General features: G+C 38.8%; 1 protein-coding gene across 4 annotated transcripts in view; it reads left to right on the forward strand.

Annotated features, from left to right (window-relative positions):
• Nucleotides 1-18,044, forward strand: part of dclk1a (doublecortin-like kinase 1a) — a 46,723-nt gene that overhangs the window by 17,924 nt on the left and 10,755 nt on the right. For 2 of the 4 annotated variants that reach the window (XM_028466380.1, XM_028466376.1), the window contains exons 4-6: nucleotides 478-577; nucleotides 3,571-3,678; nucleotides 12,044-12,138. In XM_028466380.1, the coding sequence (XP_028322181.1) occupies nucleotides 478-577; nucleotides 3,571-3,678; nucleotides 12,044-12,138 (303 nt within the window). Of the gene's footprint in view, nucleotides 1-477; nucleotides 578-3,570; nucleotides 3,679-10,754; nucleotides 10,882-12,043; nucleotides 12,139-12,227; nucleotides 15,931-18,044 lie in introns of those variants that run through there. The other 2 variants (XM_028466378.1, XM_028466377.1) reach the window with 2 other exon arrangements.

The following is an 18,044-nucleotide window of genomic DNA, read 5'->3' on the forward strand; positions in this document are numbered from 1 at the left end:
ACAATTATTGTCATTGAACCTAGAAATCTTGCAAATAATTGTAAATGTATATGAGAACTAAGATGAGCACTGTCATGAATGTTGACCACGTTTTTCCCCCATTTTTTTTTTTCATCAAAGTAATCACATAGGTTACCTTTACTGTTTTTATGTGAACAGATATATATATTGGTATAAAATGATAGTGGACACACATTGCATTGATTTATTTCTGCTTTCTGATGACAGTGATTGATAATTCATTCTCGCACTAAACTATTCGTACCTGTTTTATTTCTTTATTCATAATTACTTTTTTGTGTAAAGTTGACATAGAGTTGATTGTCTTTTTTGTTTGATTTAGGGCCCTATTTTGACGACCTGAGTTTGCAGACACTGTAATTCACATCGTTCTGACTGTGGCCATATGCAACCTTGTTTTTTTCCATGTTCATAGTTACCATATGATTTAAACTCATTATTTTGTGTCTTTTACAGGTATCATGTCTGCAAGACTTCTTTGGGGATGAGGATGTTTTTGTTGCTTGCGGACCAGAAAAATTGCGCTACCAAGATGACCTATTGCTTGACGACAATGGTAAGTCGAACGCTCGCCACCAGATTCAACGATTTATTCTGCCTTTGCATTGATCTTGTAGAGCTATTTTATTGGTTAGGATGGGATTGCTACCTTTTTCAGATCTTTGAAAATAATAAATGTACCTTTACATTTCAGTTTAATGTTTGCTTGTGTTCTGGCTTTGCAGCTGCTTTCTCTCCTCTGTTTTCTGTTTTGACATTTTGTGGGACTGGGGACTGTTGAAGTTTGTTTTGTTGGTTAATGCTGCCAGTGCTTCACTCTTCTCTTTGTAAATGATATTGGTTTGTTGCACTTCAGTCAATGTGACGTATTGCACCATTGTTTGCCTTACTCCTCTGTGCCTGTCTCCCTGCCGCGGCCTGCAGCGGAGTCGTTCTGTCCTCACTTCACCCATGAATACGTCTGTCTCTCCTATTTTTCTCTAGACTCCTGCCTTTTAGCGCTCATCTGTATTCTTGTTTTCTCCTCTCTCTCTTCCGGTCCTCTCGCATGAATGAGTCTTTTGTTCCAAGGTTTATTAGATGCATCTTTTTTTCCTGTATCTTTTCTTCCAATAAATAATCTCCATCCCACAAGGCTGACCAGCCTCCACCTCCTTCCTTTTTGAAGGAGGTAGACGTAATGCCCATTTATTAGCCAATCTTCACAACCAACCTCCTACTCAGATCCGTCCGCATTAGACCGACAGAGTTTTTATTAATTGCCCATGATTGCCTCGATTATTTCTGTCATTGTTATCGCCCAGACAAATGCACTTTTTATCTATGTAATGAAAATTTCATTATCTCCTCAACCCGGCAAGAGCTGCACATGCCCCGTTCCATTTTTTATGATAGGGTAGTTTTGTGAATCTTCTTTTGGTCACGATAGGGATCAGCATTTTGTAACAGAAAAAAACCTTACCTTAAGATGAGACAGGCTCCAATAGTTTTGCTCTCATAGCTGGGTGAAAACAAAGATGTGGATGAATGAACATGCTTGTCTTGGAGAATTGGGCACTGATAAAGGGGCAGAAGAAAAAAAGATTAATTTGCTCGAAAAGCAGGAGTAAGTTGGCAGTTAAAAGTTCAAATCTGTGACCAAAGTTAACTAAACATAACACAATTAACCTGGGCTGGATGAATAATAAACTTGATGATAAATAAGTAGGCCTAGATGTTAATATGTTCCAAATTCAGCACATTAATGCACAAAGAAACAAGAAAAGCAAAATCACAAAAAAGGAAAAAGCATGATGACATTGCAGGATGGTAGGAAAGAGACAAATTATTAGGCTCAGATCATAAATAAAAACAGAATCATTTCTTATATTTAATGTTAGAAACTAAGTGTCTTTTTGTGAAACTCGCACGAAAATGACTGCGATCACCCGTTACCGATAAACCATCTTTAGGCCCTCCAAAATAAAATTTGTTTTTATTTTGGTTGTTCCAAGTTTTTCCCGGAACCTTTCAACTTGAAGAGTGTTTTATGTAATGCCACTCTCTGACTCAGTGATATTCAGATCAGGGCAGTGTGCGGGCCAGACCATCTGCTGCTGGACTTATTGTTTTAGCTGAAAATGGCTCTTTGTAACTCTCTATATGTGTTGTAGAGTCATATTCTAAAATTACCTGAAGCCAATCAGGTAGGAAGTGTTTTCCCTCACAAACAAACTATTTTATTTTCTATATTATTTCTTCTTAGGAGGCAAAATAAATGATTTGACTCCTTTTATCCTCCGACAGACAATCACACAGACTGTCTATCCTTCTGTTTCATTTGTTGATCTGCTCTTCTGTCTACGTCGGAGCTGCAGACAGCCTTGCCTCCTTCCAGCGTCACTATAATTATCGCCTCTGCCTCAGCTCTGGCACACTGTCATCATTTTAACACTCTGCATTGTACATTAATCACTGGGTCACAACGACTGCCACACAAGTAAATGGCAAACACACACTCGCATGGATAAATGCATGCACACATGACAGGCTGTATAATTCCCACTGGTCTAAAATGCTAATGAGCTGTTTAAGGTGGAATAATGAAGTTTTGGGTGGGGAGGATGAGGCTGGGAATGTGTGGCTCGTTTTTGACGACTGTGTTCCTGTAAAACACCGGACCTCAATGAGTCATAGCTGCCACTTCTGAATCGGTACAGTAATTGCGTTTGGAAAGCGAGCTCAGTGAAGGTCAGGGCTGATTTTTCCACACGACCTGAAAGTAAAACTAATTACAGCTGTGGTGGTAGTTTGCACTTTGCACGTGTGACTAAAGGTCAAAATGAATCCATTAATTCCTCATAAATGGCAAGTGATTTGAAATCTGCAGGTTTTAATTTGAATTGGTCCATCCGTTCATCCGTCGCACGTAGACGCGCCTCTGCCTGAAATGACTTGTCTACTGTGTCCAATATTCTGTCATCCATTTATGGTGTTGAAAATTAACAAGATGATTTCGTACTTGTACGTTTTTCGACTACTCAGGCCACACGTGTCAAACTCCTTTTAGAGCATCCAATTCAGTCAGCAGCAGAACACAAAAAAGTCAGAGAAACCATGAACAGATATTCGCGTAATATTACAGATATTTTTTGGAGCTAAAGGGGTAAAGAATCATTTAGTAACATGTAACATTAACATGTAAGAGTAGAAGGCGGCCAGAAAGAAAATAGTTGCAGATTCCGCCCGTCGGTACACTGCTGGACAAGAGAAGGGATAAATATATAGCGCCCTCTGCTGTTTAAAAAAAGGACTGCGATTCAATTTTCAAAGTATCGATGTCAATCGTGATACCTATGAATCGATTTTTAACTGCCTTACAATTAATCGTTACATCCCTATTACTTATTGCTTTAATATTATCAGTGCCCTCCATATTTTATAATTTATTATAAATAATGATTAAATTACAAATTTTCCCGCCTAAAATCTGTGGCCCATTTGAGATAAACTGCTCCGTATTTGGTCCCTGAGCTAAATCTCTCTCCCGTCTCATCTTCGTGTCTGCAGAATGTCGCACGATGAAGTCCGTTACTTATGGAAAGATGTCAGGCTCACTGAACCGAAGCTCTCTCCGACCTGTCATCCAATCACAACGCAGCAAGTCTCCTGCATCAAGTAAGAGCGTGCACACTTTGTCTTCTATTTACCTCTTATTTCCCTTGTTATCATTAGATGCTGCTACGCTCCTGTCTTGTTTTACTTTACTCTATTGCAACAGTATGCCTTAGTTTAGTATTAAATATTCCATCATTTAAATTGAATTAAACAACCATTTATTTTTGTGCATGACAATGTGAATGTTTGTAATTTGATACATATTTTTTCTAGCTTCTTTGCCTCATAATTTACAACTCATTACCTCTATTTCTAATTAAGGTTTAATTACAGATGCTGTGAGTTGTGTGTAGTGTGTGTTAGCACAGTAGCTTTGCCCGGGTGGTATGTATGCATTAAAATGAGAGCTGTTGGAGATAGAAAAAAAAAAAAGAATACTCGGGATAGAATCTAGGATGAGGAGGGTAAAATACATCAGCAAGAGGGGAGCGAGGCTGAGGTGAGCAGAAAAGCAGAGGAATCTGGAAACTGGTGAGTCAATCCTGCAGCTCCCTATAAGCTCTTCACCTGACATACTAATGAAGTGCAGCACAGCAAATATCCTGCACTGGCTCCATCACAATTCTTCTAAAAAGTAGTTTTTTAGACAGCTGCTAACAAAAAGAAAAGAACACACAAATTTTGTTAATTAATAGTGAGCAGAGTTAAATGTTTGTGTACTCCTCCATGTGCCAAAAAGGCTCTCTGCTTCAAAGTGCTATGACAAATACCAGGTAACCCTGCCCTGATTACACAGCTGGATTTGTCTGCATGCACAATGGCGGATTATGTAACAGTGTTCCCATGTTTTCACCCTATCTCTAATTATCTTTTGATGCTCGTGAACCGAGCCCCATTGAGTTGGGTTTGATTCAGAGAATGATGCAACACACAGAAACTCTCATCCAAGAGTTTGTTCAACCTGCAGTCCATAGATGGTGTTGTTTTAAACATTAGCTTAGCCACTTAGCATTGCGGGATGAAAAGGACATTTTATAATGTAGGTCAAAATGTCTGATAGCATAAAAAGAGAATTCATGATTAAGGAGGAGGATAATTCTGACCTGATGAGAATAAACTTTGGGGGTAAAGTTGTAAGAATGAGTCATCTGGCTGCAGAAAGTGTAGATTGAAGATGTATATTAATGTGTGTGTGGTGTATGTGCTCCAGTGTCAAAGAAAACAAGAGACAGTGATGGGGAAATAGAGACTGATTCGTCTTGGTTGCTATAGAAACATGGCACAGTAGGACCATCTAGCTACAGACTTAATAGTTTGTGACGGCCATATATGGCAGCGACTTCCTGCTAAATGGCCCCACAGAGGAGAGAGAAGCGGACTGATGCTTGGTACTCACTGAAACCCAGAGTCATCCCATCGAAGCATTTTTACCTGCCTGCTCTTCTTTACATAATATCATAAAAAAATTTGACTGTCACTCTGTGTTCACTTCTAAAAACAATCATTAGTCAGTAGCAGAAGAATGCAGAGGAGAGATGGCAGGAAATGAAAATATAACGGCTGACTCTCCATCTACCATCCCAGCCCAAATGACCTGTTTTATTACCGTCGTTGGTTTTCACTTTAAAAGCATATCCTGCCTCCATCCCTCGAGTGTGGTTTGTTTGAGGATAATGAGCGTCAACAACAGCTGATCCATTGTTGTTGTGCCACATGGTGCTGTGGAAAACATTTTTCACTCTTTTTGATTTTACGGTTTTATTACCGAGTGATGGCAGCAAGCTAGAAGGTATTTTTTTAATGATTAGTTTCATAAGTATTTAATTGGGTTAATTGTTCTAAACCTTAAAGTGTGAGTTTAATGGAATTGGGTTCCATCGTCAGAGTTCTTCGGCGTACAAAAAAAAGTGAATGTTTGGCTAGCTATAGTTTTGGTAACCTATATATTATTTATAAATAACCAATAGTTCTCTTTCATAACTTTTCATAACATTCATTTCAATATCTCACTATGGGATATTGTAGCTCTTGTATTGCAGACAAGCTTATCGCACAATACACTAGCCCGCAGGGCAGCACCGTACCGATCAGGACAGGAGAACCGCCCGTGCCACACACGGAGTGGAGACATCCAGATAGTAAAACCGGACAAAAGTGATGGTACGGCAGGGATAAACGATTATTTTTTTAATGATTAATCTAGCTATTATCTAACACGTGGCTGCTAACCACTAAGCTAGTGAAGGGCAGACAACCAGAGCCTGGTGACCACGTGGGGTGGCGAGGGCGGTGTCATCACCAAGCCACCGCCTGGGGTGTCGCTTCCGGTGCTTGATAGCTGTGGGGTGGCGTCGAGTGGCAGGTGGTGAGCCAAACCAAAGCTGAGTGTCAGCGGTCGGTTATTTTCGATGGTCGTGGAGGGCGCCGTAGCAGTGTTGTCCTGAGCGTGGGGGCACGGAAAAACACTGGTCGACCTGATGGTCGCAAGAAAGGATACCAGCAGTAGCGTCTGTCGACAGTTAAGCTGCTGCAGCGAGAAGTTTCCCGATGAGAAGAGGTTTTTGAATGCCAGTGTATTCTCCACCCACTCTACTTATAGTAGAAGGGACTACCTGTCGCGGATGAATAAATTTCTCAAGCCAATCAGGTTGGCTTTATGAGAAAGGGCCTCTGTGATATGATGTGGAGGCGTATATCCCATAGTGAGACATTGAAATGAATGTGATGAAAGAGAACTGTCAAGAATAGCTTTTAGGTATAGTGTGAATTGAAACTTATTAAATTTAGTAAATTAATCAAGACAAACCAAAACAAAAGTTTATAGTGATTGAACTTTTTCAAAAGTAAAAACATTTTTCTTAAACAGCTTGATATAATTATTTCAGTTATCAAACCTTGTTGTCATGTTCTATAAATCTTTAATTGATCATGCATCTTGCCATTATGATTTCTAATAATAACGTGGCTGTGCTTCTGTAAAGTGTGTTTTTGTGTTTGAATATTTTCATTTATACAAATTGTCAGACACAACTGCAAAGTCAAAAATGGATTCTCAGCATCTGTATAGGAATGAAAAGCTGGTTATTAAGACGATTGTGAGAGTCACAAAAATGGATAGAGATAAACACATTCACACATCATTATCGTTTCATTTTTTGATTATTTATTACCTCTTACTGAACCCATATTATATAACTCTGAGTATAGACTTCAGTCTCTAGACAGTCTGACCCCCAGAGCTTTAGAAATTGTGTGTTGCTTGAAAACATTGTTTCTCTGTCAAATTGCCATAACTTCTTATATCACTCCATCCAAACCTACCTGCAGGTGCTCTTACAACAGCCTTGAAGTCCTATCTTATCTTTCTATCTAGCCAACATAGACAGAAAAGTATTATTTATCACACCTTACAAACTAAAGCCAAAGGAGTTGTGCAGTATAGATGTGGAGAGTGAATTCAATTATTTCAGAGATAAAGAGGCAGACAAAACACGCAGCAGCACTCGTGCTCTCGAAAACCACCTGGAGCCCCTCGCTGGGTCAAGTTGCCCCTTTCATTGTGTGTTAGCAGCTGAGTCCTCTTTACACAACAGATGTGTGTGTGAAGGATATATGAACACACAAGCGAGGAGGTCACTCTCAATAATCCCGTTAATGAAATCTGGAAGCATTTTATGTGTAGAAGTAAACATGAGCACTGGGAAGAATTCCAAACATGCACAACCTGCTCAGAAAGTCTAGCATGAATTAAAATCCAAATCTCATATCAGAGAGCTCAGTCACCACACTCAAAAGGGAAGATATTGAGCAGTGAAATTAAAATGTGTATAGATATTTAGTATTGCACAATGTCAGCAATGATTCAGGTGCAGCTAGTTCAGTTAGCCTTTCCCCCATGGTTACAGACAGACCCACAAATCAGCCCATAATGCATGGATGGTAGCATTGATTTCAGCTTTTATTTTCACAGCCCTCAGAGTCCCCTCTCGCCTGGAAATTAATTTGCCTGTTTAATTAAGGGACCTAAAATTTTAACATTTAATATATGTTTCTTCACACAATGCTAGTCTGACATTGGCCCCAAAAGTGATTGTGGCCAGAAGATGGTCTCAAGCAGAGAGACGTGTTTGTTCGGATATATTTGTTAATGCTAGAGTGCAGAGTTTTTCAACCTTGTGTTTGTAACCCCATGTGAGGTTACCTGGAATGTGTTAAAATAATTACTGATTAATAATATACAGTACATTAAAATGTTTTTATTATTATTATTTTTCAAATTACAGCATAATACACAATGTTAAACAACTGTACTTTAACTTTTTCAAATATAAATCTAGTTCAAATAAGAGAAAAAGCAAGAAAAAAAATTACAGTATAACCACTGCTATGGTGGCATTGGGCCACTTCTTGGCTATGGTAGATTAGAAGAGAACACTTTGCCCATCCTCGTGCTGCATGCTTTCCCTCTGGTGCTCTTAATAGTTGTTGAATGTTGCCATATACTGCATGTCGTAGCTTCTCACATTGTATCATGGAGGGTCTTAAATTAATTTTGGTCTGCCTTCCAGAACAACTTTTTTGCTTTTTGCCATTGAAGAACTAGAAACCATAGAAGTGTACGTTAGGTGAATCCTTCTGCAGGTCTGTCTAGGTAATGAATCATCGATGCAAAGAAGTGAAATATTTTGTTAGTATCGTGGAGCAACAAAGTGACAGAGCCTGAATAAAATGTTATTTGAGTAAACATTTTATCACATTTTCTAAGAGGTGCTGGGTATTCCCTGTCATATGGGAGTCTCATACTTGGTGTAACTGTGTGTGGGCAGACTGTTAAATCTCAGCTTGACACTGTCATCAATCTAGTTGTATTTTTTTTTCTCTTTTCTGGGATGATGTCACAACCCGAGCTAAATCTGTGCACTTACACGCACATACAAACCCGTACTTCCAAACAAGGTTTTCTTTTCTCGTCTTGCCATCTGCGTCTCTGCTACAATATGTCGATATATATCGGCTACAATTAACCGACGTGCAGATGGTGAAAATGTTAGCCTCAGCCTTCAGCGCTTCACTTTTCTTTATGTGCGAAATACATCTGCACGATATTTGAGACTGAGAAATTAGCATTAGAGCATCTGTTTCTGGCTTTAATGTCAGAAACATTGTGTCCTTCTGCATTTAAATCACTTAAAGTGAAAATACGTTTGGCTCAAACTGAAAATGCATCAAAACTATCTTTCTGCCAATCCACTATTAATAGTTGCACCAACATGCGGTGCCAATTAGCACTTTGAAGTAAAGCCCACACTCCTGTTAATGTTTATTTATTTATTTATTTATTTAAGTGTTTGACTGTGTGATGTCCAAAACAGGGGAATTCTATTCCAAAGTGTGTACTTGTAGTCGATACAGTCTTTATTTTTTTTTTTATCTTTATCTATTTACTTTAAAGTAGAACATTCAATCACAGCTAAAAAAAAAAAAAAAAGGGTATTAGCACCTAATTTTTTTTAGCATTGCTAACCCCCTTTATTGCATCACTTTCATTTATGGGATTTTTTTTCCTTGTTTAGTTGAATTCACAGCATAACACCTAAGTTTGACAGCAACATCAGTCATTCTGACAATAATAAATGAGCACCATTGATTTATTTTGTACCTCTGCAGCAGGCTGTTGCTCTTACTTTGGGTAAAATAGGCTGAAAGACTCCACCTATTGTCTCCTGGTGTAACCAAGAAGAACAGTGTGTTCAAATGGTTTGTAACAAATTCCGTAGTGCAAGTTGCTGTGTTTTGCTGTGGCAACAAAGAAAGCAACTATCTTTGGGGAGGGTTTCCTTTGTGGCTGTAATTTACTGAGTGTCCTGTTCTGTAATTGTTCAGAGGAATGCTTCACATAACAGAGTTGTTTGTTAATGTCACCCATAAAGAAACTTTCTCTCGTCTTTTGTAACCAAAGGTCTTTTATTCTTGAAGAACACTGCATTTCTATGAAGCTCAGTCATGTTTTGACTTCATAGAGCAAACATTGCACATAAAGTCTTAGAAAGCAGCACACACAATATTCACCTAGAGGTTTTGACAGTTGACAATAGTATTTTTTTTTTTTTTTTTTTTAACTTCTCCTCCCTTTACCCACAAGCTATGAATCCACAATTACAGCTTATATATGATTCCTTTTCATTTTATTATTATTATTAGTTGCCATCACTTAAGTTTTAGATGAGCAAACCAGCCAAATGTAGCTGAAGATCATGAGGAATTTTGTGTTTTGTTGAACAAAAGCTGATCAAGGAAAGGCACACGGTCTTTCCTCACAGGGATTAACTGTATTTACCTGTCTGTTTTGTCTGTTATGATCTTAAGTTATTGGAGATTTCAGGTATTATATTTGTAAACTAATGACAGCTGTCAAGCTAACTTTGCATCTGCATGTAATATGACTCAAAACATTTCAGATTCAGATAAACGTTTTTAGGATTTTCACTCACAACAGAGATCATTTTGAATAATTTATAGAAATCAATGCTTTAAAAAAAATGCGTATGTATTTAGTTAGTTGTAATAACGTAATTGTTTTGTTTTTTTTACTTTGGACTTTGTTTCTTTTGATCGATTTTCTTGTTAAATAACATTTAGGTCCAGTGTTGAAGAAGCTCCGACATAATTAACCATCTGCACGACTCCAGGTCGTTCACATACCATTTGGACATAATAGCACCCATACTGGTGCCTACCTGAACAATTAGAGCATATTGGAAATACTTGTAAGATTTAAATATCATGTGCAAGTTAATTAAAATGGGAGATGATTGGTGATGTGGTGTTTGAGTCATAATGTCTTAAACAGTTGAGTCATGGAAGTGATTAGAGCCATATTTCAGTTTTTTATGTCTGCTATAATATTGATTATTAATTAAAATGACTGGTCTCAAATTAAACATCAAAAAGCTTCCTTCTTGTATTGTATTTCCATTCTTGTTTTGATTTATTCTGCCTCTTTCCTCTCTGTCTCAGCCTGTATCTTTGCTCTGCTCTCTCCATCTCATGGTCTCTCTCTCTTTTCTCTTCCTCTCCCCTCCTTTCTGACGCACACAGCCTCCCTCCGCCTCTGTGAGTAGTACAGTGCTGCTGATCATCGCTTTCTCATTCAGCACACTTTACTATCACACCGAGCACGTCAAACGGTGCTGCTTGCTCTTCCTTCTCTCTTTCTGCTGCTTTGGATTATCACTGTGTTTTTCAGCATGCTGGAGGTGGAAGGTAGGGAATCCAAATGGCTTTGTAAATGGCATTTTTAAGACCAGAATTTTAAACTTTATTTACCAAATTATTTAAATAATGTTTTTCATCGGTTCGTTCACTACAGATGTGATCGTTTAAAATTTGAAGTTTCTCCCAGACATATTGATTTTAGTGTTTTTTCAGATAAAATATTGAAAGATGACAAATGTAGCCTTATTTCCGGCTTGATTCTTTGTTGTTGTGTAACCCGTAGGAGTGTCTGTCTGTGTGCGTAATGCTTTTGCTGGATTTCATCAATGAAGATTGTCCTGAAGCATCAGAAACAGCAGCACTCTCTTGTTTTTTATTTATTTATTCATGGCCAACAAGAATTCTCATCTTCAGGAGCAGCCAGCACTATTTCTGTACTCTGCGCTCTATATCCTCTTTCTACTGAATATTTTAGAGATTCTTTGAACTCAGAAGGGATTGTGTTTTCTCTCTCTGTCGCTCTCATCTGCTGCATCAGTCTGTGAAATGAAATGTTTTGTAGACGTGTCATGCAGCCGTTCTAATTGATTATATTAAAGAGATCCTTTTGATGGTTTTCATTCTACATTTTGTAAAAAATGTTAATTTAGTTCTGGAGTTGGGTCAATTCTGATTGTCAAATCTAGATTGACCACCGTTTGACTTTGATGTTTATGGCTTTGTGCTGCTGTCTGATGTCATTAGCGGTTTTTGATGGATCTGGTTTAGGCCTGGCTACAACTGAAATTCATATGAAACTTTGTTGATATCGAATTAATAAGGCCTTTGGGTTTTTATTCCAGCATGATACTCAAGAAAGATGGGGGTCTTAGGTGCCTATAGAGGTTCAGAAACTGAGGGATGGCTCGTGGTATGGATAATTTGACTCATGTACTGTATGTGCTGGGCTTTTTTTACCCCATGTGCTGTTATTATAATAGTGTCATATTTTGTGTTTAATGATGGATCCCTATCCTCCTCCTCTTGTGTCTCATTCATGTGATAGAAGCTGTGGGAGGAAAAGCAGGAAAGCTCCCACGCTCCACTACTACTACTGTTCTACAGAGCCTGTGTTCAAATTTTAAGGACTTTTTATGTTACGATCTTTTTCTGCTCAATAAGTCTAATTCGCACTACTCCATTTCCTTCCTTCCTTGTGTTCTCCCTCCAGTGAATGGGACGCCGGCCAGTCAACTGTCCACTCCTCATTCGGGAAAGTCTCCCAGCCCCTCCCCGACTAGCCCTGGTAGCCTCAGCCAACGCCGGGTAAGTCCAGAACACTGACACTAACCATCACCCGTTAGCTTCTAGTGACACTAAACCGCTAAAACCTGTCACATACCTTCTGTCCTCAGGAAAAAGAGAAATTCCTGACTGAGCATAGACCAACTACATCTTAGAGTTGCTAAAATGTGAAGAAAAACACAAGATCTCAACATCTTTAGTATCCCAGAATTGGCTGAGGAATTGAGCACTGACTTCACACAATCCGGCTCTGGGAGATTGGAACGTTCCGTGTTGTAGAATCCATGTTTGTAGTTTCCAAAGGCAACTTCTCGTTTTGTTATATTTTGTTACATTTCCGTATCTGCTGACTTTCTGTCAAAAGTTTTCTTTTTGTCATAGAGGAACTTTTTCTGCCTTTGGCAGATAAAATGATTAAGGATGCAACTCGCAGAGATCAGCTGATCTGTCTGTAGTTTTGTGCAATATCGCAACTTATCATCCATTCAGACAATGTATATTTGATTATGTTGTTAAAAACAAACATTGCTGCATTGCATAGCGTCCTTCAGCCTAAAAAAAATACAGTTACTATTTTTGATCAAATTTTTTACTTATTCATATGTTTAGGTGTCGTTGAATTTGATTTTTTTATTGGCTAATGTAAATTCTAATATAAAATCAGATTTTATACTAAATGTTTTTTAATCGTGGCTTTATAGAAAGTGTTTGTAAAACAGTTATACAAAGAAGTATTTATCAGAAGAGGATTTGGACCTGAAATGCAATGCACAATGTTTACTGTATCACAAACACTGTTCTGCAGTGTGGGAGCATGCAACTCAAAAGGAAGAAAAATAATTATTTAGTCTGAGTTCATGGTAAGGTTTCAGTGTTCTTGGCTGATAGCTCAGTGTTTGGCAATCCACTGTTTGGCAGTGCTAATGCTGAGGTTTTAATATCTGCTACAGTCTCAGTCAGACCCCATTTTCTCACAGCACGAACTCAAAGCCGACTTGCTAGTTCAGTTTATCATCCATTTTATTACCATTTTTAGTGTTGGTGTAGATGTAAATTTGGGTTTTAGTGGGTAGTAAGTTGAGCATCAAGCCTGTTTTTGTCAGTAAAAAAGTAAAATATGGTCAAAGTTGGTTCTTTGTACCGAGATTGTAGTTTCAAGTATTTTTAAGGTTTTACAGATAATGATAATGATTTTATGCTGTAATCATAAAGAAACCATCTCTCTGGGTTAATAGTCACTTGTTATATTCGACACGCCAGGGAGTATTAATGGGTGGTGGGCAGTCTGGCCCCGGGGCTTCTGAATCCATCAGTAATGTACTTATTGAGATGTGATTGGAAGGTCAAACAGGACAGTAGGGACAGGCCAGATTTGGGTGGTAGCTATAGGAGCGTCTGTAGTCAGTGCAATTGATGTGTAGAATGGAAGTGGGTCACCATCGATTAGAGGCAGAGATGGATCGTGCAGGATGAGCTTTTCTTGTCTTTGCTGTACATTCTTGACCTCGCTGGTTTTGAGAGTTGCGTGGCATGCTTTGGATTTGCATTTTTCTCAGATTAATCCAGGCCTTGTACTTATTGACACCCACTTCCAAGCCTGGTAGACAGGATGGAAAAGAGGAAGCTCAGCAGCCTCACTCTCCTCAGCCACAGTCACAATGTCAAGCTCTCCATAATCAACGACTTCTTCACTCGCCCAGTTAGTTATTCTCTCCTTGACAGTTTTCTAATTTTTGCTTTCTGGCTCTCTCTCCCTACAATTCCTGTTTAATCACACCCATCCCCCTCGCTTGCCTTCCTGCACAAAAGCGAGAAATTATGCTCCACCCTTTCTCTTCTACATACATTTCTAGGCCTCTTTTGAGAAAATGGCTTCAGGCATTTTGTTTCGAGTTCCACTTGACAATATTGCAATGAATATTCATTTAAAAAGAGCATGTTAGTGGATCAGTGCCAGGGTATGTGTTGGAATGTCCTTGAGCAGGACACTAAAGCTAGCACCTTGCATGGCTGTGATTTAACATTCATATTATATCAAAATACTGTGAAATAGAATATGGCTTTTAAAAAGTGACACTACAATAATATTTTACTGTATTTTTCATGACACTGTATACTGGTGGAGGTAAACTATATTTATATCCATGGCTGCCCTTGGCCACTAATGTGGAAATGACGCCTCCAACAATCAACAGATCCGTTCATGCATTAGTATTTTTCTGGTTAATGCAGAACTATTGTCATGCCCGAGGTAATGATTCGAACGTTGTTGGAGTCGAACTGCCAACCCAGTTATTGGATGCCCTTTTACTGCTGCTCTTGTCGGTTTTAGTATTCTTGCCTGGCTCACTTTTGCTCATTTACTGACAAAATCTGCCATGGAATTTGCTTATTATTGTAGCTTGGACTTGGTTCCATTTTCAAGAACACTTTTAGACAAACACTGAAATGAAAAAAAGGATTAAACCACTTATCTTATGCTGTGAGGTCAGTGTGTCCTAGTATCCATTCCACCAAATGAATAAAGCTAAAGATCTATTCCCTCTGCAGGCACAGCGTCAGCCACCTGATACGTGTGTTGCATTCAATAAGCTCACCTCAGCAGACTCCAAACTTAAACACTTGGTGGCACTTTGCTGGCAGAAATCGGTTGCGTGCACATTCTCCCCTCGCTGAACTCACACACTCAGCTCCTTCCATTTTTCACTATTGCGTCTGAAAGCCGCGCACTTAACATAAGTCATTGCTCAGTGTCAGACACGCTGCTACATCAGAGTTAAGAATACATACAGGCAGTGCATAATAGCTTGAGTCACACTTACATGTGTGCTAGGTTTTATGTGCCTACTATGACCTACTTTTATGAATTATCAACTGAGGCATGAACGAGTGGTCTACATTGAGAAAATCTTCCTTCCCTTCCTTTCTCTTGTGCGTGTTATCCATCCCACATTAATAAACAAAGCACAAAGTGTTTTTACTCTGTTTTGTTTAAATAATCCATATTCTTAGATGTGAGAATAAAGTGTTGAAACACTGCATACAAGCAGAAGGTTTAAGCCACAGCTGCTATAATGCAGTCGGGTAGCTGCTGCTGCTATCATGTCGTCTGTGCGACGTCAGCCTCACCCTCCTCTCACCACTTAGTCATTCATGTCCCAGATCCATTGAATTGCATGCTCCTTATCATACCGTTCACATATTGTGTGTCGGATGAGTCATTATTTAATATTTTTTGTTGTTGTTGGTGTGTTTGTGTGAAAGAGCCAGACCGAAGAAGGTGTGTTAACTCATCATTCCAGCCCGTGATAATGTTGTTGAATATTGTATTTGTTTTCTTTGCAACATTTCATGTTGTGTTGATGTCTTTAGAAGATTGTCTTCATTTTGTTTTTAAGATTGTGAAAAAAGACTGGCAGATGAACACATTAGGGATTCAAATGTAAAGCTAAGAAAGAATAAAAGTAATACATTTTGTGATGGACAAATGTCTGCCACATTTGCAATAAAGTGGGGATGTTTTTGCACATTGAATTCAGATTTATTCACGTTGTGATTCATCAGAGGGGAGGGGAGGCGGGTTGGTGTTTTATCATGTCAGTCTGCCAGCTCCTTTTTGTCTCATTTGTTTTTGTTTTTATGTTTGCTGAATGTATTCATTTCTCATTTGTTGACATTCTCAATAAATTTGCTGTCATTTTATTTTTTGTTTATTACTCATTTTCATGTTTCAACATTAAAAAGCATCCATTCATGCATCCATCTTGTCTTGCTTGTCCTATTTGGGTCGGGGGCAGCATCCTAAGCAGCAAAGTCCAGACTTCCCTCTAACAGGCCACTTGGTCCCACTCTTTCTGGGGGATCCTGAGGCATTTACAGGCCAGCCAAGAGACAGCGTGCCCTGGGTCTTTAAAAATATATATTTTATTTGCTGCTGCCTAAGAAGGAAGAGTTCAAATAGTCGCAGTGTTTTTTTTGCCTGTATTTACCTCTTAAGTATTTTAATCAACCTCATGTAATCCTGTGAGATTGCAGAGTGTAGGGATTCTTATTTCTTTTTTTTTTTTAATCAAAAACCTTCAAACTTGTCCAACTGGCAAAGCTCAAAGACCGAATGACTCAAACTGTGCTGATCTTTTGGGATGAAGACGATTGCTTTTTCTGCCTGTCTAGACGCCAAAATGAGAGCCTTGGAACCTTATCTCCTGTACCTCATCCTCTCATAACACTCAGGATATTAGAACTACTTCCATCTTCAGATTTTATTACATTCATCCAGTAGAGCAAACACTAAAATCATTTCATTACTGAAAACTGCTTGGCCGTAAACATGTCCACGGAAGGCTTTTTCTGATGTGTGCTCTAATCGGATCCAAACACAAGGCACAGCATTCAAATCTGTGGTGCATTTCTGCCACTCACCACCTCTGCATTCCCACTCTCTCTAAACTACATGTTAACTTATGATTTACATCCACTATTGAAATGGCGCTCTACATTTTAAGTCCTGTTTGGATGTCCTATTGATTATTATTTATGTGCTTATCCATCTCCCGTTTCTGAGCGCTGCCTTTGCAGCTGTTAGCGTGATTCATAGCTTTAGCCAAAGTGTAAACACAAAGATTTAGATGTAGCGTGTAGTGATTTACAGCAAATTAAAAGCAGGATCATCCAGTAGCCAACAAATCACATATGTTTTCTCCCTGCTTCATTATGACAGCCCCCAACACGGTCGTCCTGTCTCATAACGTGTCTGTCATTTTGTCTGCATCATAGTTTTTCACACATAAGGCAGCAACACAATATTCATGGACGTTTGAACCCACCTCTCAGCCTGCAGACAGGAAAGAGCCATATATAGGCTTTCCATCTCCACAGCAGCGGTCTCATAAGCCGCCGCTCTGCTCTTCTTCTTGTGAGCTATCGCCATAGCAACAGAGTTTTGTTTCCCTCAGTGGTAGGAAGTGAGAATAGCAAGTTCGAGGATGGTAAGGGCAGCGAGAGGTGAATATAAGAGTTGGTAGGAGGAGAGAAAAACAGAAAAAGAGCAGGATGTGGATGTTTTTCAGATCGAAGCACCGGAGGGTCATTGGCTTTATGGGTATTAAGTGGGTTTTCTTGTCCTGCAACGAGCTCCTGAGTAGTAGCAACATTATATAAACTAAAGTCGGCCTGACTCACAGCTACATTCACCTGACACTTTTTGGGTCACAGAAGCAGAGATGGGGAAAATAGTTGACAGCTACATGTAGCGACAATCCGCTGTGTTAAAAGCATTAGAGATGCAGGCAACTGCCCTTTGGCCTTTGTACCAAAGACAGTAGGAGCAAATAAAAAGAGAAGGACAACCACTATGAATAATTGAAATTAAAAAAAAAAATAACGAAAAAAACAAAATACTAATACAAACATATTAGGGTGGTTCACAAAATTATTTGATAACGCTTTATTTTAAGTTGTATACATAAGGCTGACATTACGCTGTCGTTATTATGACATAACTGTCATTAGAATATGGTGTCATGAAGGCTGCCATTAAGTGTAGTTTGTTACCCTAACTTCATTACCCTAACCCAAAAAATCCCAACGTAGCTCCATTGGTGTTGTAACTTAATGACAGCCTTCATGACACCTTATTCATGCTAATGACAGGTGTCGTGTCATAATAATGACAGTGTAATGTCAGCCTTATGCATAAAACCTAAAAAAAGTGACACATTTTTGACGAAACTTTGCCAGATTGCTTTGTGCCTGGTTCCATTTGACATTCTAAGCATCTGCACCAAAAATGTAGTCAGTTGCTGCACATTTAGGGTTCGCACACTGTTTTCGCAATGTTGACATGTTTTCTATTTTCAGGAATAGTGTTTGAACTGTTCTAATGTTCTCACTCAATTAATATGAGTACAGGGAGAACTATTAATATA

The sequence above is a fragment of the Gouania willdenowi genome, chromosome 14, assembly GCF_900634775.1.
Source record: "Gouania willdenowi chromosome 14, fGouWil2.1, whole genome shotgun sequence".
Classification (NCBI taxonomy): Eukaryota; Metazoa; Chordata; class Actinopteri; order Blenniiformes; family Gobiesocidae; genus Gouania; species Gouania willdenowi.